General features: G+C 39.9%; 1 protein-coding gene across 2 annotated transcripts in view; it reads right to left on the reverse strand.

Annotated features, from left to right (window-relative positions):
• VPS54 (VPS54 subunit of GARP complex) overlaps window positions 1-26,388 on the reverse strand; it is a 47,621-nt gene that overhangs the window by 11,582 nt on the left and 9,651 nt on the right. The window contains exons 2-17 of one of the 2 annotated variants that reach the window (XM_059467280.1): window positions 26,151-26,256; window positions 26,015-26,059; window positions 24,501-24,579; window positions 21,146-21,180; window positions 19,734-19,865; window positions 16,919-17,304; window positions 12,933-13,059; window positions 11,799-11,906; window positions 9,398-9,453; window positions 7,840-7,936; window positions 7,065-7,402; window positions 5,073-5,202; window positions 4,458-4,639; window positions 3,577-3,689; window positions 2,212-2,275; window positions 166-271 (exon numbers count right to left, since the gene is read on the reverse strand). In XM_059467280.1, coding sequence (XP_059323263.1) covers window positions 166-271; window positions 2,212-2,275; window positions 3,577-3,689; window positions 4,458-4,639; window positions 5,073-5,202; window positions 7,065-7,402; window positions 7,840-7,936; window positions 9,398-9,453; window positions 11,799-11,906; window positions 12,933-13,059; window positions 16,919-17,304; window positions 19,734-19,859 — 1,833 coding nt within the window. In that variant the 5' untranslated portion in view covers window positions 19,860-19,865; window positions 21,146-21,180; window positions 24,501-24,579; window positions 26,015-26,059; window positions 26,151-26,256. Of the gene's footprint in view, window positions 1-165; window positions 272-2,211; window positions 2,276-3,576; window positions 3,690-4,457; window positions 4,640-5,072; window positions 5,203-7,064; window positions 7,403-7,839; window positions 7,937-9,397; window positions 9,454-11,798; window positions 11,907-12,932; window positions 13,060-16,918; window positions 17,305-19,733; window positions 19,866-21,145; window positions 21,181-24,500; window positions 24,580-26,014; window positions 26,257-26,388 lie in introns of both variants that reach the window. The other variant, XM_059467279.1, reaches the window with a different exon arrangement.

Raw genomic sequence — 26,388 nt, forward strand, 5'->3', positions numbered from 1 at the left:
TGGCTTGAAAGCTTTCCTTATGGCACAGTGGCAGACACAATGATTCTAGATAATTTTTATAATTTATATGAAATCCCCAAAACACATGAGCATTACTGAGAGGAAGACATGTTCTCTGCAGCCTGCCTGCCCCTGCAGGGCACTGGGGCACATCTGGAGCCATACCTTCAGTAAATCCGACAGGCGGGTCAGCATGTCAGTGGTGATGGAAGGAATGTTATCCACACACTGGCAGTACTCCAGGATTATTCTTATTAGCAGCAATACTGTCCTGAAAGAGAGGAAACAGCCAAGTTTGTCATCTCAGTGCACAGAAGAAGCTGAAAAGTCAAACACAGGCCAGTCATGTTGATAGAAAGCTACCCAATGCTAGAGATTATAGCATTGAATAAATTCACTAACTGATGTGGAGCAGAAGTGCAACATGAAAGGAGATTTACATAGAGATAAACCAAGTTACAACCAACACCCACTCCACAGGGTGGTGTGTGGAAGAAGTATTTTATATGAAAGAAAATCTCTGAACAATACATAGAAATGCTAAGGAGTCACAAACAGAGAAGGCAGCTGTGAAGAAACAGCACCAAATATTCAAAGATGCTCAACACCTGTAATTTCTCCTGAAGTCAGCAGGCACTGGAGAATTTGGGAGCTACTGGATGGAATTAAGAAGGCTCCCATAGAGCAAGCATGCTCCTTAGAATTCAAATTCACAAAAGGCAGGAAAACTGACGCAAGATCAAACATTCAGAGTAGATATTTTAAAATTTCAAAAAGTTAACTCTTCTTTAAGACAGTAGAGTGCAAAAAGATGACAAGTCAACTGAAACACCTGGAGAATGTTTTGTGAACACGATGCATTTGTAATGAATGCATTTTATTTGATTAGATGCAATGAAACTGGATGTAGAAGTGTGTAGGAATGAAACAAATATTTGCACTGTGAAGCTCTCACTTGCTTCACAGAGCTAAATTTAACAAGCTTCAAGTGAGCAGAGGAATATTATCAAACACATCATATATTAAGCAAATTTTATCCTTTACAGCAATGCTCCTACTCGACCTGAAATGCTCCTCAGCAGTGATATCATTTGCCTGGCACAGAAGTTCTCAGCCATCAGATTCTGTTTCCAATTGAAAAATGACACATCATCATGAAGCAACTCATAAAATGACAGCTGGTCCAAGACATCCTGTACATCACACCTTTTAAGTTTGGTGCAAATTGATGTTAGAACTCTGGGGAGTGAGATCTTCCAGGCTTTACTCCCTCTCCAAAAACACTCTTATACATAATTAATGCTTAAGCCTCACAGTCTCTGGAAACACAGCATGCTTTTAAATGAAAGAAATAAATGAACATCATACATTTTAAAATGTCTCTGATATAACCAGCTTTAAGAAACCACTTTTCAATTCAAATCAGCCAGGATACTAAGAAATAGCATATGCAGCTTCTGAGAGGGCCCATATCTTATTCTGAATAAGATAAGCAACCATTCAGTGCTGTACTCAGGTCTTTTGGTGCTTTCCAGCCTGGAGAGAAGAGGGCCTGGGGAGAACTCATTGCAGCCTTTCAGTACTTACAGGGGCTTATAGGAAAAATAGGGACAAACTGTGAAAGGACAAGGAGCAACAGACAGTTTTAAAGTAAAGCAGGGTAGATTCATACTAGACACAAGGAAGAAATTTTTTACAATGAGAATGGTGGAACATTGTTACAGGCAGCCCAGAGAGGTGGTGGACGTCCCAGCCCTAGAAACATTCAAGGTTGAGTTGGTCAGGGTTCTGAGCAAGCGCAAGGTGCCCCTGCTCACTGCAGGACAAGATGATCTTTAGAAGTTTCTCTCATCCCAAACCATTTTAAGAGCCTACAATTTTTGCCAGAAATAACCTAGATTGCAAGAAATAACAATGTGCTCAGAAGACAAACCTGTATTTTCAGGTGTGTGTTTTCATGAAACAATTGGAAAAGACCATTCAAACAAAATTATAAATTAGAACCTAGCCACTCAGAGAAAAAATGGCATTTTAATGTAGCTAAGAGCTTGTAGTGTTTTATAACTGCTGGGAATCAAAGAGCAACTAGTCTGTAAAAGGAGAGGGATTTTTAATTTAAACACGATTGCTAAAACTGTTAGCATTCATCACAGTTCTACTCCAAAGTTCTTGCCAACTAATCCACTGCTAAAAGAAAAAAGTGCATCTTACCCAACTGTTGCATATTTTTGTCCTTCAACAATAAGGAATTCAGCTGGCTTTCTTTCTTCAGTAGCTAGATATTTTAGTAAGACAGGAAAAAGAGTGAGTTGAACTAAAAACAAGTGCAAAAAATGCTGTTTATAAAAATGCAGTGTTCACTTGATAAGGTTTGAAAAAACCCACAATTTTTGTAGCAAGCACTTCTCTCTAAATTTTACAGTATTTATTAAATAGTTGATCATCCATCAAAGTTTTTATGACCCACAAAGTTACTTCATTATCTGCTATGATTTTAGATCAAAAAAATCTCATAGTCCCACAGTCATTATGGACTTAAAAACTCCAAATACAACAGGTTACAAATAGAAGAAAGGTAGAAAAAGCCACTAGGTTTTCTACTATACATTGTCAAGTGATTTGCTGTGTATATTAATATTTTAGCCTCAAATCACTTTTTCCTCAGGCTTCCTAACAGAAGCTCTTACTGATGCAGTTTTTCATGCTAAATTATCTGCTTGAAGGAGGCTGCAGGAGGTTATTTTACCAGCAATGGCTGACAAACATTTTGGTGTCATGTTCCATAACTGGAGTGATTATTGCTTTAATACACTCTTTGTTATCTGCTATGTTCCTTCTGGGAGATCAGGGTTTCTCCACCATGGCATCACTGTATTTTCTTCCTTCTAATCTCTTGCCATTTTTCTCCCCCTATCTGCATGCTTTCTCCCTCTTCTGGTTATTCACTTCCCCCCCAGCACTGCAATACTGGATAAGTATCCCCACAAGGTAAGAACACATTAAGCATTCCCACTGTGCACATGTGGAAGTGGGGAAGGAGGAGGAAAAAGTGACTTTTCTGAGGTCAAATGAGGTTTCTGTGGCAAGGTAAATAATTGAATGAACATGAGTTTTCCTTCCATGAGCAGCCACGTGGCATGCTGCCTTTCATTTGAACTGGCAGATGAAGCAGTGGGAAGGAGCAGGCTTTGTTTCACACAAGGAGGGCTGAGCACACGCACGTGCTCCTCAGTCCCTTGCAATTCCTCAGTGGTACCTTGTGGGGAAAGACTGAATTTGTGCAGAGGCTGCAAGCCTCTACACTGGGAATATTTGTATAAAAAGGCAGCTCTCTCCCTGTGCTAACTCTTCTGGTGTTTCCAAAAAATAAACAGATAATCTTTCAACACAAGATATTTCAACACCAGTAACAGAAAAAATAAAAAGATAAGAGAAGAGCTATCAACTTTCTTCCCATCCCCCCAAAGGACAGGGAGCAAACACAGATGCAGCGTGTCATCAGAATATGTCCATGAACATTCAACAGCAGAATTTGCAGATAATAAATTAATTTCACAGCAGGACTGCAAGACACACCGGTTGGTTTTTTTTCAGGGAGAGAAATTCTGCCATCTGACACCGAATCAACGAGGTCCTGGAACTCGGCAGGAACTTCAGCTTGCTTCCAGCGCTCATTGTCCAAAAGCAGGCTGGGACAAACACAAAAGAGAAGAGGCTGAGAAAGAAATACTTTGTCTTGACATTTCTGTTGACTGTAATGCTGAAAAACAACTTTAACAAAAACCACTGGCCCAAGATGTCATGTCAGTCTTCATGAGAAGAAGGTGCCTGACAATTGTCAGCAGCAAAAGAGAACAACTCTGTGCTGGTCTAGAGATTTCACAATTCATTCATTCAATCTGTCATAGGGGACCAAAAACTACACCAGACAAAGGTATTTATGAGATCACTGCCAATGAAATTGGCAATTTTTACCAATTTCACTGCCAATGAATATCTGTCAGATGTTCACTATCAGATCACTGCCAATGAAATTGGAATTTTAACAGCTTTTGAGGGATGAAGAGCAAACAGACTTGATGGATGTTACTGGCCAGGCTGTTTCTCCGAGAGGTTTGGGTTTGTTTTTTTTTTTTTAGAAAACAGCAGAAAGTGAATTATTCTTAGACCCCTGAAACAGGGCAATCTTGCTCTTCAAATCTAGTTTTGTGTACTTTCTGTAGCCATTACTGCTCTTATTTAAGTAACTGTAGAACAATCCAGTTTGAAGAAATCAAGTTATGAAAACAGTAAAAGTCTAAACTGGAAATAACTGGGGTTTAATACAGTTTTTTCACCCCCTGCTGCTAAGTATAACAAGCTTACTGATGTTCTAGGCAACAAAAGATTGTGTTTGGCTGGCATACAATACATAAAATTATTCACAGAACACCACGATATTGTCTACCCAGAGGTACCTTAGTTTTGTCTTCCTCTCCTCATGAAACCTATTCACAAATCTATTGGCTTGACTCTGAAGAGCTCCTCTCAAGGACATGCTTTTCCTGCCACAGATCTGCTCAGTATCCAAGATAAAGCCTTCCATCAAGCGAGAAAGAGTAACGAACTCGTTGGAATTCAGCTTCTCTAGGAAGCCATCCTGTATGCAAAGAAAACCATTGTAAGGAGACATAGCACCACAAAAATCCAGAGACATACAGAAATAACTAGTCAGCATGTCTGAGGCCTACTACAGTTTGAAGAGGCACATTATTTAACCCTACATGTGACAGAGTAGATTGCAGTACAAGCTGCTACCTTGTCACAGACACACATTCTCTGCATGAAGCATCAAAGACAGCAAATCAGAATATTAAAAAGAGAAAGAAATAGGTAGAAGAAACCAACATTGCCTTGCAATGATTTATGTTAACACTGGTGTGCTCTGAGTGTATTACCATACAGAGCATGTAGCAGCAGGAACAGTTTCCTTTAACTGATGCCACTTCAGAACCCTCATCAAAGCAGTAACCTGGAAGCAAATGCTCGCCAAGCAGGAGGCACCACCAGCAGTTCTGACCCAAGCTCCTCACCTTTGCTCTTGCCATGAGGAACTTGACTGAGCGATCGTGGCAGATATCAGAGGCATTATAAAGTAACTCCTGGATATTGTTTGCCAGCCTGCCCAGCTCCAGGTCAGTCAGTTTCATGTCCTCACCAATCCTAAAAAATGACAGAACCAGCTGGCTGAGCATCAGTTTATGGAGCAAACAGTATTTTTGCACACAGAAAGAAAAAGCCTTGCAGCAACTGTCAAATGCAGTCAATTAATCACCAAAGTCACTTTATACAGATGGGATCTTCTAAGCTGCTGTCAAGGTCCTGTCAGCCCCTCGTAGCAAGGAAATGCATTACAGCACATCCTTTTCCTTTTATTTGATTTTGCATTCTGATCGCTATTAATGGTTTAAGAGTAAACATGATATAGCCATTACTGAAACAATAAAAGTAATTAACAATTTACTGAGCTAAAATTGACCCAGCTCCTGTGAGACTTCAGCATCACAAGCATATGACATAAAACACAGCACTTTCCTTCCGATGCAAGTGTAAGGCCTAAAACAGATACTCTGCACTCCCCACAGCCTTAATCTACAGGCTGTCATTCTATTACCTCTTTGGACTACAGGCTCTTGAGGTGGTACTTTTTAAAAGACCTTGTATGACTTGTCTACTGTTCTGAGGCCAGCACTGAGCACAGCTCTGCTGCTCATGGTTCATGCCATTAGTAAAGATCACAATCTTCTGGGCCAGCCCAAGGACTGACAGCACAACAGAAGAGAACTCAGAACACCACAGAGCAACAATTGGGCCAACATTGTTCTGTGTATTTTTACTAGCCTGCTCCAAACACAGAGCAAAGGTGCAAACAAAACCAGAAGAGTGATGAAGTAAGTTCATTTTAGAACAAAGTTATGCAACCAGCCTCAAAAACAACTTTACTCCTCAGAAGCTCTAGCTGGATGGTGTATTTTTAGCAAACTTGGCAAAGTGCTCCAGACTAGTTTGGATTCAACCCCATTCCCTTTTCCTGCTCTTCCATGTAACCCTGAACTCCTCTTCACATTTCATTTCTCTTCCAGCACACGACAGATGTTCAGACATACAAAGGCCTGTGTTTTATGCACAGCACAATTATGTAAAATCTATCTCCTTCAGCCAGCATTGTCATTTGGTGGGGAAGGTCTCCATCAAAACTAACACCTGTTTCAACACCCAAGTACAGATACTCAAGGACCAGGCAGCAAGAACAGGCCACTTGCTGTCTTCCATCTCTCAGAAGGGTAACAAGTGGTATTTTCAGTTTTGCTTCATATAACTCTGTATCCAGACATGCTGGCTTTTGAAGTGGTTCATGCCTGAGTCCCACACACATTATGCCTGGTTCTTTTCAAAAGATAGCTCTGACTTGTAGCCACAAGTAAGGGGTGCATAAAAGCATGCCAGAAGGTTGGAACTCTGGAGATTGGAGCACCTCAGGGCAGCACTGCCTATGTAACCAAAGCACTGAGATGGATGGATTTATTTATTTATGCAAGTCAAATAGGTGATGACAAAGAGAAGATTTTTCTCTAGAATTTATCAAGGTGTATTCTATGAAGCCATCTTAAAAAACCAAGGAAACAAAAAAAAAAATCCAGGAAAAATAACCATAGGAAACATGGACAGGGAACAGAAATGTTTCTGCCTGCTAAAGACATGACAATCTGTCTTCCAGGGACTCATTTCTTTCCTTCTCTCTACACAAGTGACCTCCCCAGAAAAACTAATGGAGAAGGGGCTCTTTTCTGGAAGAAGTGACATAAATCAGTCCCTGCATCACTACATATGGAGGTGAAAAAAAGGCAAATATAACAGTGCACTCTGATGGCAGTCTCTAGGGGGAGAGCCACTACACTTCACCTACCTAAAAAGCACATTCCTCCAAAGTCATTTTTGTACTGTGTGACCAGAAACAACCGCCTGCACCTCACCCCTGGTTCCGGCCACGCTGCCAGGCGGAGACAGGCAGGGAGTTCACTCACATCATGTCCACTCCTCCTGGAGTGACCGAGGAGGACGTGTGCTCCTTGCTGGACGAGGAGTCGGTGGCGCACTCGGGCTCCGAGACGGAGTCGCTGCTGCAGGGCTCGCTGTTGGGGGACGTGTTCCTCTGCGAGGCCGAGTCGGCCGCTCCGGCCGCGAGCTCCCCGTCGCCGAAGGCGTCGCTGATGAACATCCCCTCGTGGGTCAGGTAGGCCACCTCGCTGTCCACCAGGCTCTCCTTAGCAGAGTCCTTCTGCAACGTGTCCTCCAGGTCTCTGGTTTTTTGGTTCTTGTCTAGAACCAAGAAAACCACGCTACGGATAGTATTTAACGTTGCCTAGAATGAAATATAACTTTTATTACAAAAAAACACCCCAAAACCCAGTGCCACAAGCTTGTGCTAGAAAGAGATTTTCTTTTTGTGTAATTAGTATTTAGAGGCAGATCCATTTGTCTGATGGCAACCAATATCTGATGATTCCAAGAGAGGTGAAAGAAACCTCATTTGGAGCAATCTAACACGTACAAAAGTCCTGTCCTAATCCCTAGCAGCTTAGAATAGAAGTAATAGAGCAAAAGAGGTATTATCTCTTTGTCACTGCTCTCTTTGTTAGCACTAATCATTTTTGCCCAGGATGGATGCCAATATGCACATCTCCTTTCAATCAACAACTCTACAAGCAAAACCAACATCTTAAGACTTCAAATGGAAAAGCAACTTCATTCCCTTTCATGCCTGAACTGTATGAAGTTCTTTGTAGATGAATGTCTTACCTTTACTCTCTTGAGGAAGATAGTGAATTTTGAAAAAATATTCTTCAGTAAATCAAACCACTGAGGAAAATTCATCATCCTCATCTGGTCTGCAAGCCTAAAAAAAGAGCAGTATTCAGCAAACAGCAATTGTTTGCTGGCCATGATGCCTACTGGCACATAAAGGAAAAGAAAACATGCTTTAAATGTAATTGCAAATATAAGGAAAACTGTGTAGACTTTTACCTGGCAAGTGACAGACATCACCCAAACAACAGTCATGATCAACATAATGCAAGTGGAGAGGGAAAGGAGGGATATAGCTTTAGATCACACTATCAGAAAACGAAAGCTTCACATTTACCCTTTAGCTCTTTCCTGGGCATAATGTTCTCTTCCCTAGGATAAATATGTGTTACCTACAAGGGGTGGGGTTAATAACATTTTCACAAACCATGTGGGAGGAAAAAAATACAAAAAAATCTACATGAAAATACTTTTCTAGGGTTAAAAAGCTGCGTTATTAAGCCATTTAAAGGCTCTATTTGCAAGGCATTGCAATGAGACCACTTCTGCTATTAAAGTACAAGTCAGCAGTTTGTGGCAAAAGAGCAGAAAAATCATTGAGAGAACAAAAATTAAACGCTGTAATACACAGTTAGGACCCAAGAGCAGAAGACTAAACACTAAAGAATGGTGACCAAATATCCAATGTGTAAAAATGACCCTGTGCCAAATCATTTCTCAATCTGTGTATGAATTCCATGCAGGTTTTGCAACTCACTTTGCTTTATCAGCTGGACTATTTTTATTATCTTGGGGTAACACTTTGCTGAGTCAAGTGAATCACAAAGCCATAGAAAAAACAGAAGCTGGCAGGGGCCCCTGGAGCTGGGGCCTCTGGAGCTGCCTTGGCCAAGCCATGCTCAGGGCAGGTACAACTGCATGGGGTTGCTCTGGGTCAGTCAAAGCCTGCCCATGTCCCAGAACACAGATTGCACAGCTTCTCTGGGCTGTGTTCCAGTGTCTGACCAGCCTTCTGGGAAACAGATTCTCCCTACCATTCAACTGGAATTTCTCTTCTTCCACATTGACCTTGGGGCAAACTCTGAGAGGAGTCTGGCTCCATCTCCATCTCTGCTCTGGCATTTGCCTTTGATGGCTTGGTGAGGTCCCTGACGGACCATTTCTAGGGCTGAAGTTGTCTGGTCTCTCCTATTCTTGATTATGGGGAACTTAAACTCATGACATGTTTTAATACAAACTCCCAGATTATGGCAACAGGGAACACTTTCACATAGAGATGTATTCAAGAAATATATGCTTCATGTAGTGGGATTCACAGAGTCTTAGTATTTATTTCAAGGGTAAATTTAAGGTGACATTACAATATGAATGAGAAGTAAAACAATATCCACCCAGAGGTGGACAAAAGCAAAATCTCAGGATGAAAGAGAAGAATAATCCTTAATTATAGGGAAATTTAAGCAAAAACTAGAACAGTAAATTTATCTATGCTAAAAATCATACTATCCCCACCCACCAGCACCACAAAAAAAAAATCTGGCTGCATACTTACTTAACAACCACTTCTGTGTCTATTTCTTCTATCTGCGATACCGTATTAACCACACACTGGCAAATTTTAAGGGGGGGAAAAAAACAAAGCAAAAGAAGATCTTAGCTTCTTTCTAACCACTGCTGAGGGTCATAATAAACACAATAATCCTTAAGATAAATAAGGAAAAGTAAAAGAAGAAAAGAAGGAGATACTTGTATCACTTAACAACTTATTTCTCTAAAAACACACCCCAAAAAACCCCAAAAAACAATCAAATTCCCTCCCAAAGAAAACAAAAGAAATCCCCCAAAGCAACTGGTGCATACAAAACTGGCCAGCTTCTTCAGGTCTCCAGTACAACCAATTTTCATTCCAAACACATCTACAGTTCTACAGCCATTTCATTCATCTCTTTTCCCATTACTTTTAAGCCTAAGGTACAAATCAACTCCACTCAGACTGAAAAAAGGCTTTTCCTCCAAATGCCAGTCAATAAACTGAACAAATGAGTAGCAGGGTGTGAACTCATCTTGCCCTTAAGCAAGTTTGTACAATCCCAATGGTGACTGAGGGCTGCCATCTCAAGCTACATGGGTTCTACCCCTGTTCTGAATAACAGTGATCAGTACAGAAGCTTCTGAAGAAGAACACAACCTTGCTCTTGAACTATGCAGTGTGCTCAGTGCTTCCAAACCTCTGCTCTTACACTTGCCTGGCAACAAAAACCTACTAAAATTCACCGACCAAAACAGCCCAGCAATAAATTTGAAGAGGAAGCACATTTGAGGTGTGGCAAGAAAAGAGTTTCCTTTATTAAGGAAAGGTGCCCCTAAGAGTTGAGACAATGGGCCACCATACAAAAGCATTGCACAAACCACACAGGAATTACACAAATCCTGCCTATTTTCCTTATTGAACAGAAATTTACACTGGAATTTGATTAAACATTGTCTACTATTAAGCAGAGGGGAAACCTGGAAAATCCAACTTAAATTTTCCCAGCAGAATGGGAAAAGCATTTTGAGACTGAGAATGAGCAGAAAAACAGGGAATGCTACCTGTCTATTATATGATCAAACAAAGAATCTGAAGGGAAAAAGAAGTCTCCTAATCACTGCTGATACAGGCAAGTGAAAAGCCAGTGGAGACTGCCAGGCAGATGAACAGCTTTGTCCTGGTGTTATTCATTAATTCCTTTTTTTTTTAAATTTACTAGCAATATGGGCCTATCCACCTTGTACAAGCAGACCAACAGAACCATGGGGCTGCAATGTGAAAGGGATTGGAACAGACAAATCTGGCTTAAAACAAAAACTTCAAATAACAGTATTAAAAAACCAAATCCAAACTTTTAAAAACTAGGTTCCCAACCCAGCTCACAATACAGCTGTGAACTGCAGACTATGCTATGAGGACAGGAGATGCCCAACTCAGCACCTATCTCCCAGCCTTTGAGATATAAATCAGAGGGAGTTCATAATACATCAGAGCATGACTATAAAAAAATCACCTAGCTCTAGGAAAAAAAACCCATTCTTACACAGTATTCTTACATATGTGGGAAAACAAACAAGATGAGTAAAGCTGAAAGTACCACACACACATCTCCCCTAAGTTCAGCCTGAGATCTGTTTGCAAACAAAAGTTTTTATGTCACTATCCAAATTACCCAATGTACTTCCCCCAAAGCAAGAATGTGAATTTTGTTCAATTATTGATTTTAGCTGTTTTTATCAATAAGGTTTTTTGGCTTGAAATACTCTGCCCTAAATAGCAAATCACCATACTGATGAAGAAAAGGATTTGGGGCTTAAATTAAGTTTTTTTAAAGGTAAGCACTTCTACCTTCTCCATTACTTCACCTTGCTCTCTCAGAAATAGGCAAGGATATTTTCCAACTTTTTATCATGTGCCTGTACTAGGTCTGTGTTAACATAAAGGCAAGAAATATTTTCTGTACCATTTGCAGGGAATTAATTTGTTTAAACTGGGTAGTTCTTTGATTCTCCTTTATGTGTTTACACCAAGAACTCCAGGGTTTTGCTTTACAGTGTGTTGGGAAGGAGAGGTTTTTAATGTGGCTTTGGAGTGTTTGTTTTGTTGTAGGTTTTAATGAAATGTAGTGCTATGACACAACTCTACTATTTCAGAGAGCCACATGTTAAGAGAAAGGGAAGTTCACAACAATGTTATTTCACACAGAAAACAGGGAGCTTATGTTACCTCCCACCTCCCAAAAATTATTCTGTAAAGACCTTTGTGCTTCAGGGACCCCTTTAAGTGTCTGCAGGCTCAGCTGCTCTAACTGAGAGACCATCAGCCACCAAAAACTTCATCAGACCTGTTATTAATGACTAAAAAAAATATTTGCAAGGGGTAGAGAAAAGCTTGTCAGGTACATTAGAAATGTTTGTCTTACCTGTTTAATTATATTCTTTGCAGTATTAATCATTTCATCTCCATATATTTCATAAAAATTTAGCTTCCTTTGTTTTAGAAGTCCAAATACTAGAGATACAAGTCTCTCCTGTCAAGAAAAAAGACAATTAAAACAAACCACACATGAAAAATATCAAGGTGAAGACAAGAAACAATTTTAAGAAATTGCACAGCAGTAAGAAAGTTCATGTATCAAGCACACAGTGAAGAGCATTTAGGTCAATCCAATTCCTCCAGACTAATGCCAAGCTTTGCCTATACAAAAAAGTTCCCTGTGGCAATACCAGCTGAGTCTCTTCCTCCCACCCCTTTTCCTGCCAATTCCTGAATTGGGCTGACTCACAAATGCTTAAACCTGTGGATATTTCTAACCATGAGTGAGTTTCCTGATCCTGAGCAAGGCTGACAGCAAGCACAGCCCGAGTGAGAGGCTGCAGCACAGAGGGCAAGGAAACAAGGGGCAGAAAGGGGAGCACTGCAGTGCTACTGCCAACCACTACATCTCATAAATGGATTAAACAAGGCTGAACAGGTCATAGGCTCTAGCAATTAATAAAGAGCCCTACAGGCAAAATCCAGAAAAATCTTTTCTGGGCTAGAAAGCAGCCACAATAGCCTAATCTTCGTATGTTTATGATCTTCAGAGGAATGAGGAATCTATATATACTGGGAATGAAGCATGCATTCAGGGCAAGCATATGCTTGGTATAAGCACCCATAAAAGCATGGGGAGACAGAATGAGAACAACAAGCAAGTATCAGCTTTCATTGCAAAACTCAAATTTTTACAACCAAGTAGATCAGAGTCCATGTTCTTTTCCACTTACATGCTTAGGTTCATGAAGTGAACTCAGTATACATTTAATCACAGAAAAGAGAACTGATTATTTTGAAAAAATGAAGTGGGCCTCGATTGCAGTTCAGAGTTTAATTAGAATTATTTAATCTTATCAAGCACAAAAATAAATGGGCGGGGAGAGATGTGGATGAGAAGTTAAATAGTCTAAAATTATAGTGTTGCTACTAGAGACCTGAGTGAATTAGTTGGTGCTAATTAAGTATGTTAAAGATGCAAACATATTCATGAGACAGTTAATTTCAATAACAGACATACCTCTTCTAGAATTTGGCAATCATCTTCTAGGGGTCTATTTAAATCATTGCGAGCATAAGTTGAAAACTCTGCAATCATCATTTTATCTATCAGCTTTTCCAGTTCACAAAGCTGTGAGCCAAGATGCCTAAGAAAAACAGCCATTGAGATATGAGCTAAATAATCAACCTGAAAACGAATCATTAGTTCACAGTTGAAGAAAATAACCACCCAGCAGGAAATTTCCATGCAATCAACGCTGGCTTAATGGGAGGCTCCAATCTTTCACTCCTCAGAGCAGCTGAAGTCATGCATTTTTCAGAGGCACTGTCACCTTACACCAAAACATATGGACTTGAATATTGATGGAGGATAAAATTTGGAAGTAGGGCTTTTTTCTTTTTTTGGAAGGTGCCAAGTACCTATTTGCCCAATGAGGTGAACCAGAACTAAGAATACTCCCTGCTTGTCAGCATAAAGGTGTTAACAAGAAGGAATACTTCTTTTGCTTGTTGAGTTCCTCAGATCATCAGTCCACAAGTTCTTCTAATTCAAACATTTGAGCTTTTGATGTGATCACAGATTAAATTCACATGACAAGACTGCTTTCAGAGAATACATAGGAGTTTTAAAATTTGCCATATTTTATACTACTCTAAATGAAAAATATTTTTCCCAAGTATGGGAGATTTTAGACTATATTTTGCAGACTGTTGTCATACAGAACCACAAGGGAATTTCTCACATCAGAAATGTCAACCACCCTTTAAAAGTGTGAACTTCAGAGATGTCAAACACTACAGGCTTTTCAACTTCCACTAACAGCTGGGAACAAATATCAGTAAAAATCAGACTGCCTTTTCTTGAACAAAAACAAACAAACACAGACACTTTGCAAATGAGAATTAAGTGGAGCTGTGATATTTTAGATAAGCCTAGATACAAAATGGGGGGTATGAACATGGCTTTCATTCAGTGCTGGTGTAGCTGGATCCTTTGCTGTCACAAGTTATGACTCCTGGTTCCTCCTCCTTGCAGAAACCCACATAGCCAGCACTGAGCTGAAGTCCAGGAATCTTGCTGGATCTGAGTTGAGCAGGTTAACTTACTTATTTTAATTTCAAGATGACCAGGGATGTACCTGCTTTTGAAATTGTTCAATAACTCATTGGAATGGACAAAGCAAACATATTTAAAATACCTAATTTAAATAAAAATAGCCTGTAGAAAATCCAAGCCAGTTGCATTGTGGGCATTTCAGAACAAACACAACAGGAAAACACTCTGCAGGACTAGGAGCCACAACACAAAGGCTCCTTACTGAGGTAAGCATGAAGATGTTCCTTGGTACATTATTTCTGTGCTGAACTGCACTGAAACACACCAAAACCTGCCCTCTCAAAACTCAGCTATGGAAACATCCAACAACAGCTCCCAGCAGTGGCCCTCAACACTTTGTCCAAGAGGTTCCAGTCCCTAGCAGCCACAAAAATCCCACCAACCTGAAACATTCAGGAATAAGTCAGACCTTAATTCAAACTCCAGAAAAACACCTTGGTAATTATCTTTTAACAGGTACCACTCACACATCAGACCCTTTCAATGAATACTGAATATGACAACTCTATCGTGGAAAATGACAAGTGCAGGGTAAAGATTCTTTTAAAATACATAAATGAGAACTGTTTTTCCATGCATCAGCTTTTACTGAATAAAATACTGTAAAAGTGTTGTTTGCCAGCATACCTGTGGGGAAAAAAACCCCAAAACACAAAGCAAAAAAACCAAACCATCCCCTCAACAAACAAAATCACCGTATCTCCATCACCCCAACAAGGACTGTGAAAAGGATGCAGAAAGTGTTTTCAGAGATTTTTAAGTTAATTAACACATCAGCTTTCTTTTGTAAAATTAAAAGGGTGAACTTGAAAAGGTTAGAGCTCTAAAACTTTAATTCTATCCTATAGTAGCAAGCAGTTACAACTGACACATATCATTGGTGACAGTAACCCAGACTAAAGACACCAATGTATTACTTCACACAACCTTTATGATTTTTTCATTTTTTGCTACAACTAGAAACAACATTTTTCTCTGCATACAGTATGACAAGGGAAAAATTAATTGATGGTTTGAGTTGTTTTCTTACTGCTTTATATTGAATGATTCTGACATGACTCAATTGAAAACACCAAATTCTACAAGCTGCCATGGAAACACTAAAACAAGATGTTGGAAGTTTTTTCATCAGATATTTAGTAAAAATAGTAATTATTTAGAAAATGTGCTATTGCTTTGGAATTATCTTGTTAAATAAACTGGGTATTTAACTCACTTGACAAGTACATCATTTTTGCTCAGAATAAAGCAAGAAGGTATCTTTGGTATTTCTTAGGAAAAACTGAAGAATATATGCTTGCCACCAATTCAGATATTTTTTAAAATTTATTTATTTTCAAAAACACTACATTCTACTGAGAAGTTTTATCAAGACTTCCATCTTTCCACTGCAAATTATTTTTTCACAAAAGCTTATACACAGGCCACTGTGAGATTTGGAAACTGTGCTGGGCTTCTCAGCTGCACTTGCATTTCTGGTGGGGTACATGAGTTAGGTAGCTTTTAACTCACCTTTGGGAGCCTTCACTTCCAAAGCAGAGAGGCCATTTCCCACACACATCACTGTCTGTAACTACCAAAACAACCAGCTAAGCTTTGCTCACAGAAATTATTCTTTACAGACAAGATGATTATCTAAATATGTTCCACACCTGAGGGTAATTTTGAAACAATGGCACATTCTTGGGACATCATGTCAACCAATGACAAGAGAATGGCACTCTCTGCTGACAGAGCACACAGTTACCCAGCTGCAGAACACAGCTGATTCTGAGTGAGGCTGTCACAGGGCTGTAAAACTGCACTGACTTGTCACCAAGGTCAATCCAAAGGTGACTCAGTCAAGGGCTGGGCACCAGAATCAAGTGGTTCATAGCAGGAACACTAAAGAGGACAAACTGCACTGAGGTGTCTGAAGAGAGACAAGTTACACTTTTTAGATGGTCTGTTTCTAGGTTGTTTTAAAAAACACTTAGACCAACTTTAGCAATAATTTATTAACTCTTTTAATTTTTTTTTCATTTTTAATACTTTTTCTAGGACTTTCTCCTGAGATCTTTTCTACATAAAATTTGAGTTTTTTCCAAACTAGCCAGAAGATGTGTTAGGAACTTGACAAAAGAGATGGACAAGAGCAGTATTTATATAAAGTTCTGAACATTCATGTTGCAGGTACTGAGCAGCAACCACGTCTCCATTAGGCAAGCTGTGGACCACTGGGCTGCAGGAACCACAAAACCTCTAAACAAGGCACCCCTCACCCAGCATCAACTCAGAAAACTCAGCACACAGCTCCTCAGCTGGCTGATGCAAGCTTTGGAGCTGATTTAACCACACACTGCTTCTGCCAGCATCATGCCACACTGGCAGCTTTGCATGCACCACTTTTAAAGAACCTGTATCTTATGACAGCTTATTTTACATCAAGTAGAAGGATTCTGCTGTGCTAACATTCCTGCATGCTCCTTTAACAACTGCAGCCCAGGTCAGCCACTAAAGACACAGGCCCAAGGGCCCATCCCTGGGGTGCTGCCTGCAGGAGCATTGCAGACCCCCATGTGGAAAACACCTCTCAGCTACAAGCCATGCAAGATGAAAGTCCAGCCACAGCTTTGCTCTCATCTCTGCACCCCTAAAACATCTGTAAACCAGAACAGAGGACAAAGCATTTACATGTCAAAATTTCATTCCACTCCAAATAAAACCCACCCCATCTCTGGCAAAGGCATTAGTCACACTGCTTATGCCACACTTACATTTTATACCTTCTGTATTAGGTCCTCTAAGAATGAATGAACAAAGGTGGAACAAATCCCTTCAGCCAACATAATGTGCTCAACACATTCCAGCTCTCTTGCATTTTATGTATTTCCTACATGGTTACCTACCGGAAACTGTGAATACCTTGGAGCTCTTGCTGTAACACCTCTTGTGTTGTTGCTATTAAGTCCAAAGCTCCAACATACTCTGAAGTGGAGAGCAGCAACTGTACTGTGGGCTGTGTTTGGTGTACAGTAGCCATTAACTTCAGTTTATTGTATGCTTTTATACAGTTATTTCTGGTGAGTGACAGTCTTAAAACTCGAAGCGATCCTTCACACATTACTTTATCAATTTTAGAGATTTTCTCTCTAAGCAATTTTACAGCCTGGGAGGTTTTCCTGAGGTAGTCCTGCAACTCATGCTGTGAGGTCATTGCATGAAAAAATGCTTCTGAACGAAGAGAAATCTGGTGAGCAATATTGACTTCCACGATGTCCAGATAATGGCTCAGCTGGGAAGAGGAAAAACCAACATTATTGTTATGACCTGGAAGCTTTATCACCATGCAAATACACTTTCAGAGTATTTGTCTCATTGTATCACAAGGAAATTTTGCTAATAAAAGTTAAATCTCTTTTTCATTGTGGTTTAGTAACTTATTTCTAAATTAACTCAAAATCACTGTGGGAATATTGATTTGATGCCTTTCCTGCTTGAAAATAAAAACTTAGAAAAGCAAATAAATCTAAAATGCTCCAAGTTTTGTACCACATGGTTGCACACTGGCCACAGAATACAGGCAATAACCAGGAGACAGCTCTGGATACTGGCTTGCAAGCAACAATACATATATTCAGATAAGCTATGAGAAATTTGGGTCACTGAAGCTGCTAAAGTTGCAGCCACTATATTTGATGACACACCACTGGAATGGCTCTGCTTATTTAACAAGCTGTTGTACCTTCTTTGTACAAAAATCTCCAGGGTATCTCTGGCTGCAGTTGTACTTTTGTCAACCAGCTGGAATTAGTACTAAGCCTATTTCCTGTGTGCTGGCACTGTGGGATTCCCAGAGACAGAGTACACCTAAATGTTCAGAACCTGAAATTACAATTCTCTATGTCCAACAGTTACCAGACCACTGTGCTGGTCTGATTCTTCCACTGTAATAGCTCTGTGTTTTGGCTTAAACTGAATATGCAAACCCCAAGGACTGAGGCTTTAGGATGCTCATCAGAATGTTAATGCTCAGATGACCTGGTTTCTCAGAGGTGCCAAGCATTCAAACCTCCTGCTGAATTCCAAAAGACCAACCAGAGATGGAAAGGAAATCAGCTGTAGAATGTCTCATTCTTGGAGTTATTTTCATACTGTTTCCCATGGATACTCTAGGGATTTATACAACACACAAAACCTCCTTTTTTGTTCACATCTAATTTAATCAAAAGCATCCTCCACCAACCAGCTGTGACACACCTAGCCACACGGAAAGCCAAGACAGACTCTGACACAGGGATCAGAGAAAGGGCTATTACAAACAATTATTTATGTGATTGTACCAACCAGATGCCCCAGGTCCCTTCACTATGCTAAACAAAGCTGAACAAACAGAGCAAACAGCACCTGCCTCAAAAAGCTCACAATCCCAATGTAGGGCAACACTGGGAGGAGGTAAAGAAGAAAACACCATGAGGAAATTTTTGAAGTAGATCAACAGCAGTCAAAAGATCTTGCTTAAGACAAGGTTTTCAAAATCCTGTTGGAAAATGGTGCCTGGAGCTAGGGACAATTACAGCAGCAGGGTGCATATTTACATGTGGTAAGTGTAAACCTCGTGCAGCTCAGAGGCTTTAAAAAGTAAAACAACAAATGTGGGCTCATTTCAGTCATATGAAGCAGTGTTTTCACTCCTCTGCATCAGTGAGGGCTCTGGGTCTGCTTCAACAAAACTCCTTTCTGAGTGTCCATGCTACTTCCAGGCACATTTTGGGAATTTCACAGCATATGCCAGACATTGCTTTTTCATCTTCAGACAGCAACTGCCCTAAAAAACTCCAAAGAAGCCTTCCTCCAACTTTGGATGTGGAGAACAACCTAACAAACCTTTGAGTTAGCCTCCAGCAGAGCCTGTCACTTCTTCCTGAGTTGTCAGGAGAGGAGGAAGACTAATTCCCAAAAATTTGGAAACACATTCCAGACAATCTCATGTTATTTTTCCTAAGGTACCTTATTTTTTCCTAATGTACCTCACTACTCAGATTTTCTAAAAGCATTTTATGGGCATTTGTACTGTAAAGATGATTCATTTCGAGATTTTCTATATTATGACTACGTAACTACCAAAAAAAGATAAAAACAACCAAGAAGAGACCGCTGTTTCCAATATGAAAGAAACCGCTCTGCTTTCATGTTCTTCTTTGTAAAATGCAAAAACAGATCAGTGCAGACAACAACAAAAGAGGAATCTCCTAAAACACAAACGCCATAGGATTTAGTATTGTTTTTAGCATAGAAACCACAGTGCCTTGAATCTGAAATTTTCCTGAGATGTTGGAAAATAACAGTCTGACACAGTGTACAACCTGTGCAATCCAGCTTTCCCTTCTCACAGAACTGCTCTTCGTCCCTAAGAAAACACTTCTGAAGTTCTCCATATCCAGCTGTTTCAGTAAGTCACAGCTGTCGTGAAAAGCCAGTTGTTACATCATACACAGATTCTTTTTTTCCACATTTGACAGATTTACTGAGCAGGGAAAAAGAGCTCTCTTCCAGCAGGGTGCTTCCTGCATGATTTCCTAACAATCTGCAGCCTGATGTAAAATGAGAGATAGCAAAGCCCACAATGATGTCTCAAGAAACACTCCACAGCAGCAGCCATGGAGTTCCTTTGCAGCATCCACCAGCACTGATGGATAACCATAACTTGTGTCAAAGTTGTACCTTTTCTTGAAGTAACTTGGAGGAAGCTGCATCACGATTTCCTTTTCCACCAGCGGTACTAAAATGAGACCATGGTAAAACGGCATTAAATGTTAAGGAATCTTCCAAGGCAAAATCTGGTTTCATAAAAATCTGAAACAGAAAAACAAAATAAATAAATGTGCCTCACTCACCCCTATGTTTTTGCCCCAGTTAAACATATCTCCTGTCTCATTAAGCTAACAGAGATCTTAACTGTTGATTTCAAAATCCAGATTTTCATTTATTCGGGCAAACAAATTCATTCCAGACCTTACAAACCAATGTACCTTAAAAGCTTCTGTGATCTGACAATCATATCCTCCTGAAAGTGGAAGTCACAGCTCCAAAATTACATATGGATTCAACCACCTGAGGTGACCTAAACACCCTGAGTGTGCAAACACAGGCAGCTTTGAAGTGCAGGTGGGCCCTCTCAAGGATCTGAGCAAAGCTTCTTCACTAACAAGGGCATCCTGCTGCTATCTGCTCCTTCTTGGGGCCACAGCTCCCACCAGGCTGATCATCCAGCTGGCTGTCAGGGTGCAGCAAGGGAGGGAGCAGAGCCTCAAGCTGACATCCTTTAGGCAGGATGTAGCAACTGTGCTGGGCACAGGAAGAGTCAGTAACACATAACATTAACCATACCTCCTGGAGAACTATTAATCTAAAATTCTCTCAGGTAACATTATTTATACTTGACAAAACCCTGAGCTTACAGGCAGGCAGGAAAAAAACTCTCCTCCTTTTATTTATGAAGTGTAATTTTAAAAGGTTCAACGAAGACTGCAGCATCACACCACACTCAAGCATTCTTATTCCTGGACTTTGAACACTGCAGTGACAGCTACTCAAGTCACAGCCTACACAACTGGCACAGAGATGCTGACCCATGTTAATACTTCTTACTATACCTATTAAAAAATTATTCAGACTAAAATGGAATCTGGAGCTGTGTCTTTTGTGTCAGCCTGACACAAAAATCCACATCATGTATGCTCCATGCTTACATGCAAGTGAGCTCTAATCAAGGATCCAATAACGCAGAGTTGTACACCAGGCAATATCCAAGCTTTTCTCAAATTCTTCAGTTTTCCTTTCCTCCTAGACTGGCTAATTCTGCTCAGCTCTGAGGTCTTAACTTCATTTATTTAAAGATGAAAAAGATAATGGTAGTTGTATTATACTTTAAGAGAAAAACTGAGACCATGGAAACAATAGGAACAAAAAGACAAAGCAAATCATCCTTAGTCTTGAAATTCTGAGCACTACAGATCCTCTTGAGAATCAACCCAAGTCATCAAGGAGGACAAAATTTCTACAGAGTACATGCATATATCCAACACTTAATGTGAGAAAGCCTTACAACAGCTCCAAGTGCCCAGAAACCATACCTTAGGTACTTGTTCCAGATCTGTCCTGGATTTATCTAAAATTAAACAAAACACAGGTAGTCATTCATGAGCAAACAACAGGAAACAATTCCCTTGAACAAGTGAATCCCATGAGGAAGTTTTCAAGACAATGATGCTATGTTCCTCACAGAGGGGGAACAGGCCTACAAACTGAAATGAAACTTTCTGTACATGAGGAGAACCTTGATGACATGAGGACAGTCAAGCATTGGAGCAGGCTGCCCAGAAGGGCTGGGTACTTCAGAGATTTTCCAGATATATATTTGTAGATATTTTCTGGCTATTTCTATTTTTCTTGGTAAAGCTTTGAATGGCTTGGTCTGACCTCACAGCTGAACTGGCTTTGAGATGGCAGTTGCAGTAAAGTCCTTCTGAAGTCCCTGCCAACCTGAAATATTCTGATTCCTTGAAGTACTCTTTTGTCCTTTGCAGTTCAGGTTTCATGCCCAGACTACTCAAGGGAGCTTGCACTTGGCTGCTTTGGCAGTGTCAGTGATTGTCATACAAAGCAATCCACTTAGCACTTCACATTCATTAGTGCACTGGCAAGGGCCAGTAAAAGGTCCTTCTAACATCATCCCAGTTTTAATGCTTCAGACTGAAGCTGCCCATACAATCACTTTTGCACAGCACTTGGAGATTGGATGCACAAAGACTGCCAACAAGGGCTAGGGCCAGAGTCCCAAGCACTGACCAAGCAGCACAGCAGCACTAATTCCCATGGAGTATGCTGACCTGACAATTGTAGAGGGTGAGAGAACTGAGCTGAGAAAAGAGTTAATTCATTACATCCCAGCAAAACTTGAAGAAACAGCAAATTCAGACTTTTGAGATTCAGCCAATATCCCCTGTCCCACCCTTACTCATTACTTTAGTGGGCATTATGAAAATGGGGCACACTGGTGGACAAAAAAGCTGAGGAATTTAAAAGCAACAAGCCCATATCTGTGCTGCACAGTCTGCTCAACCCCGACAAACGTGGCAAGTGCTACCCCAGCATCAGCTCCCATACTGCTCTCTTTGGTTTTCACTCCATTTGTTTCTTACTTTATTTGTATCAAAGTACAGAAGGCAACCTTGGAATCATCCTGCTGTCCTCAGCCTTTGGACAGACCAATTCTTACAGAAGCGAAAGGCTTAGTCTTGTGGGATGGAGTTAGAGGAAGAGAGGAAACAGCAACAGCAGAATTTATAGAAAATCACAAGCTTCAGTCTACCAAATGACGCTTCTACTAAGAACTGTCCAGCTACACAAGCAGCTCCCAGTACTTTGGTGCCGGTAACCTTCTCTTTTTAAAAACACTCATATGTGGGAGGACAGAACCTGCACTCATACTCTTTGAGGATGGATTTAGGTAAGACTGAAGAAGGCACTCTGATTTTGCACCATTGATTTATTTAAAAAAATATGGATATTGATCTAGTACCAATATCCAACTGTGACAGACAAAGACTCTCTAACAGTTTAGAGTCAGAAAGTGTGTGTTTATTGTGACTCTGGGCAGCATGAGGGAGAGTTCCCAAGTACACACTGTGAGTTACAGGTGATTACAGAGTCCTTCTATCTATACAAGTATTGAATACTCAAAACACAAATACATATTCATACCTCTGGTACATCCCATTCCCTGCTCTGTATGGTAATTAGTTCAAAAGCCATTAAGCATGTGTAGCTTGTTCCTTGAAATGGGTCAGTGGACCCTTTCATGGCAAGGGGTCCCAAAATGAGGAAGTAAATGAAGTCTTCCTTGTTCTGACCTTTCTACATTTTCAATGCAAATATGACAAATGAACCCTTGGTAGAACTCCCATTCCCCATCTTCAATTGGTATCAGAACAGAGGAGACCTACAACTGTGTTTCTAAAAGCTATTTATCAGTTTCTATATTCTTCATTATAAACCCAGCTAACTAAACATTGTGCTGACAAGCAATCAATTATTAGTAAACTACTGACTCCTAACTTCATCAAGGCCTACCCACTTATTTTAATTAACTCCAATAAAGTTTATCTCTAACTTAAATCTTAGCTCCTCTAAAATCTCTAAATTCCTTAAAGTTTATGTCTCAGTGTGCAGCACAGACAGACTCATTCTGGAACAGCTATTCCAAAGTAACACCAATAGAGAGAAACCCCCAGAAGGGCTTCCTTTTGCACAGAAGAGGAGGAAGAAAGTCAGCAGAAATAACTTGATAAGAAGGAGTAAACTACTGAATCCTTTTTGCTGTTTTACCTCTAGACATTGATCTAGATAAGACTCATCAAAGAGATTGATAAATGAACCCTTTTATGCTAGTGTTTTTGAGAAAGTAAATTAAAATAAATAATAAAAACTTCCTCCAAGTTATGAGTGTTTCTTTTATGTATATTTTTTCTTTTTTAATTTTGCCCCTTGCCTTCCTTCCTGTCTAGTTTCCTATTAGTTGAACTACCTCCATGAAGTCCTGAAGTTCAGCCTTCAAGGGCAGGTTTGAGGCCCCCAGCACAAGGCAGACCTAGACATTCTGGAATGAATCATGTCAAGAGTCATGAAGATGATTAAGAAACAAGGAGGAAAGACTGTTTAGGCTGGAAAAGCCCAGGGAAGGTCAATGTGCTTAAAGATCTGATGGGGGGGTGCAAAGAACACAAAGCTGATTCTTCTCAGTGGTGCCCAGTGCCAGGACAGGAGGCAATGGGCAGAAACTGATACCTGAAAGATTTCATTTGAACACAAGGAAGTATTTTTACTGTGGGGGTGGTAAAACACTGAAACAGGTTGCCCAGACAGATTGTGTCACTTCCATCTGTGAGAGTCACAACCCAACTGGACACTGTCCTCACATAGGTAGCCCTGGCTTGAGCAGATGGTCTAGACTAGATCATCTTGAGATATAACTTCCCACCTCAGCCATGATATGACTCTCATGGCAGAGATACAGGAATGGCACTGCAGTTCTTCACTGAGAAGCCAAGGTGATACAAATTTGATACACCAGTTTCAATGGATTTTTTAATAAAAAGCAGTTAAAGAAAACACTGCCAGGGCTACAGTGACCTGTCACAAATCCAAACATGCCAAGACAAAGTTTAAAAGCAGGTATCATTAATATTTTGACCTACAAAATGTCAGCAGTGATCATGAACACCTCTCAGCCTACCACATCTGAGTTTTTAATTCTTGTTTCAAAGAAATCATCAGCTATTATTGTATATGAAGATGTCAAGCAAGTAACAGAGACAATTAGCACATTATAGAATCAATGATGAGTAACATTCATAACACTTGCTACTGATGTTATAACATACTGATACAAAAAGACTTTTTAATGACTAAAGGAGGTTTTGACTGTACCGTGAGTGTGTAATAGTGTCCTGTCAAAGGTATCTTTAGGAGTACAAATATTCTTGCACCTTTCATGAACCTTCTCTCTCTGTAGAAGAGAAAATATATTAAAGAATTATTCTGATGCTTAAAACCTAGATTTTTTTCATTTGAAGCAAAACATTTAGTGAAACACAAATTATGCAAAATAATTCTGGCAAGTTCACAGTATTTTCTTCCTCTTAGAAGCTCAGACAAAGTTTGTCCAGGTGAAAGGTACTAAAAACTTCTACCTATAGTGGATGTGTTGTTTTTTTCCTGTATCTTTACATCTCAAGAGAAAATGAACACAGACATTATTGAAGAGGTGTAATAACTTCTCTACATAATGATATACGATTACAGATCAACTGTAATTACATATACAAACACTTATTTGCTGACTAATCCAGGAATCACACTAACAAAGAATCCTTTTTCATTGCTAAATCAAATTGGATGAAAGTAGAAATTACTTGCACATATTACTAATGAGTACCTTGCTGAAACCACATATCTTGTTTCATCATGCTGAGCTTCGAATTTGAAAAACCACCAGAGACCATAGTGGTGATAAATTATGTTTCCAAAGAGCACCAATGTTAACTAGATTTCTGCAAGAAGATGTATCACAGCTCAGGTCCCAGTTTCAAAACCTTCCTTCATCTAGCAGTCACTGCATGAAGTACTAATTTTAAAGGACGAAATCTTACAATATTTTAAATGCTGAATATATGAGTTAAAGGCAATAGTTCAGTTGCAGTTCATTTATAAACAATTCCCTTCTACAGTCTTTAACTATAATTACACAAGTAACATTTCCTGCAGCTAACTCTGAACCAACAAAAAAAATAAGGAAGTTACAAACCAAGGAAGCAGAGAACAGCAGGAGACTTCTACATGTTCTTTCAGTTAAAAAAAATACTACATACTTACTGACACTTGTATTTTTAAGAGATTGCAGAAGTCTCCTACTGGTCCTGGTGTCCTTAGGTGTAGCTTACACTTCCCTGTTACAAAAGAAACCACCAAGACAATAGGCCTCTTTATAGTTTGAGAAGTTAATGTATAAATTGTTTCAATGTTTAGACTGAAGACTCCTAAAAATATTGCCAACCCTTGCAGCATGTAGTCATTTGATCCAAAGGTCTGAGAATGCTATGGTGCATTGTAGAGCCCAATCCTTAAACAATCCTTACAGGAAAAAAGGATTAACAACCAGAAAGAATAAATATGAATTGCAAGCCCTGGTGCAGAGCTTGGTACTCAGAAACAGAAGTTAAAAATAACATGAAATTGCCTCAGGACAATTCAGAGAGCATTTTCCACACGATGGGTTCTGAGATTATAAAACCAGAAATGTCTAATGAAGACCCAAACAACACTGAAAAAGCAAATTAATTATCAACTAACTGTACAGTGGGCTACTAGCCAGGATAATCTAATTAGAAGAAGGTTCTCTTTCTGGCTCCTAGGACTATGTGCACCTAATTGGGGGTTCTTACCGGAGTGATTTCCTGTTGGTATGATGCAAAATGTTCCTTGGTGATCTGTGGGAGGTAGAATGAAGGCGTGACTTCAGTGTCCACAAAGTCCACTCCCCATGTTTTTGTAAAGAAATCAGATTCCCTTTTTGCTAACCTAGGATCATTTAGTGCTGCTGGGAGATTGACTTTGGAATGATAAATAGTCCATCTTTGCTGATCCACAACTAGAGATGGGCTGTCATGTAAGCTATTGGGATTGCCTGCAGCACAAAAGACAAGACAGTTTGTTAGGGTGAGAAACAAAGCTGTAAGCTTTTGTTAAAATGTGGTTCTTAAGCAAACCATATTTCACCAATTACATACTGATTAGAATTATCTATGCAAACAACTGA

This window comes from Ammospiza nelsoni, chromosome 3 (genome assembly GCF_027579445.1).
Source record: "Ammospiza nelsoni isolate bAmmNel1 chromosome 3, bAmmNel1.pri, whole genome shotgun sequence".
Lineage (NCBI taxonomy): Eukaryota > Metazoa > Chordata > Aves > Passeriformes > Passerellidae > Ammospiza > Ammospiza nelsoni.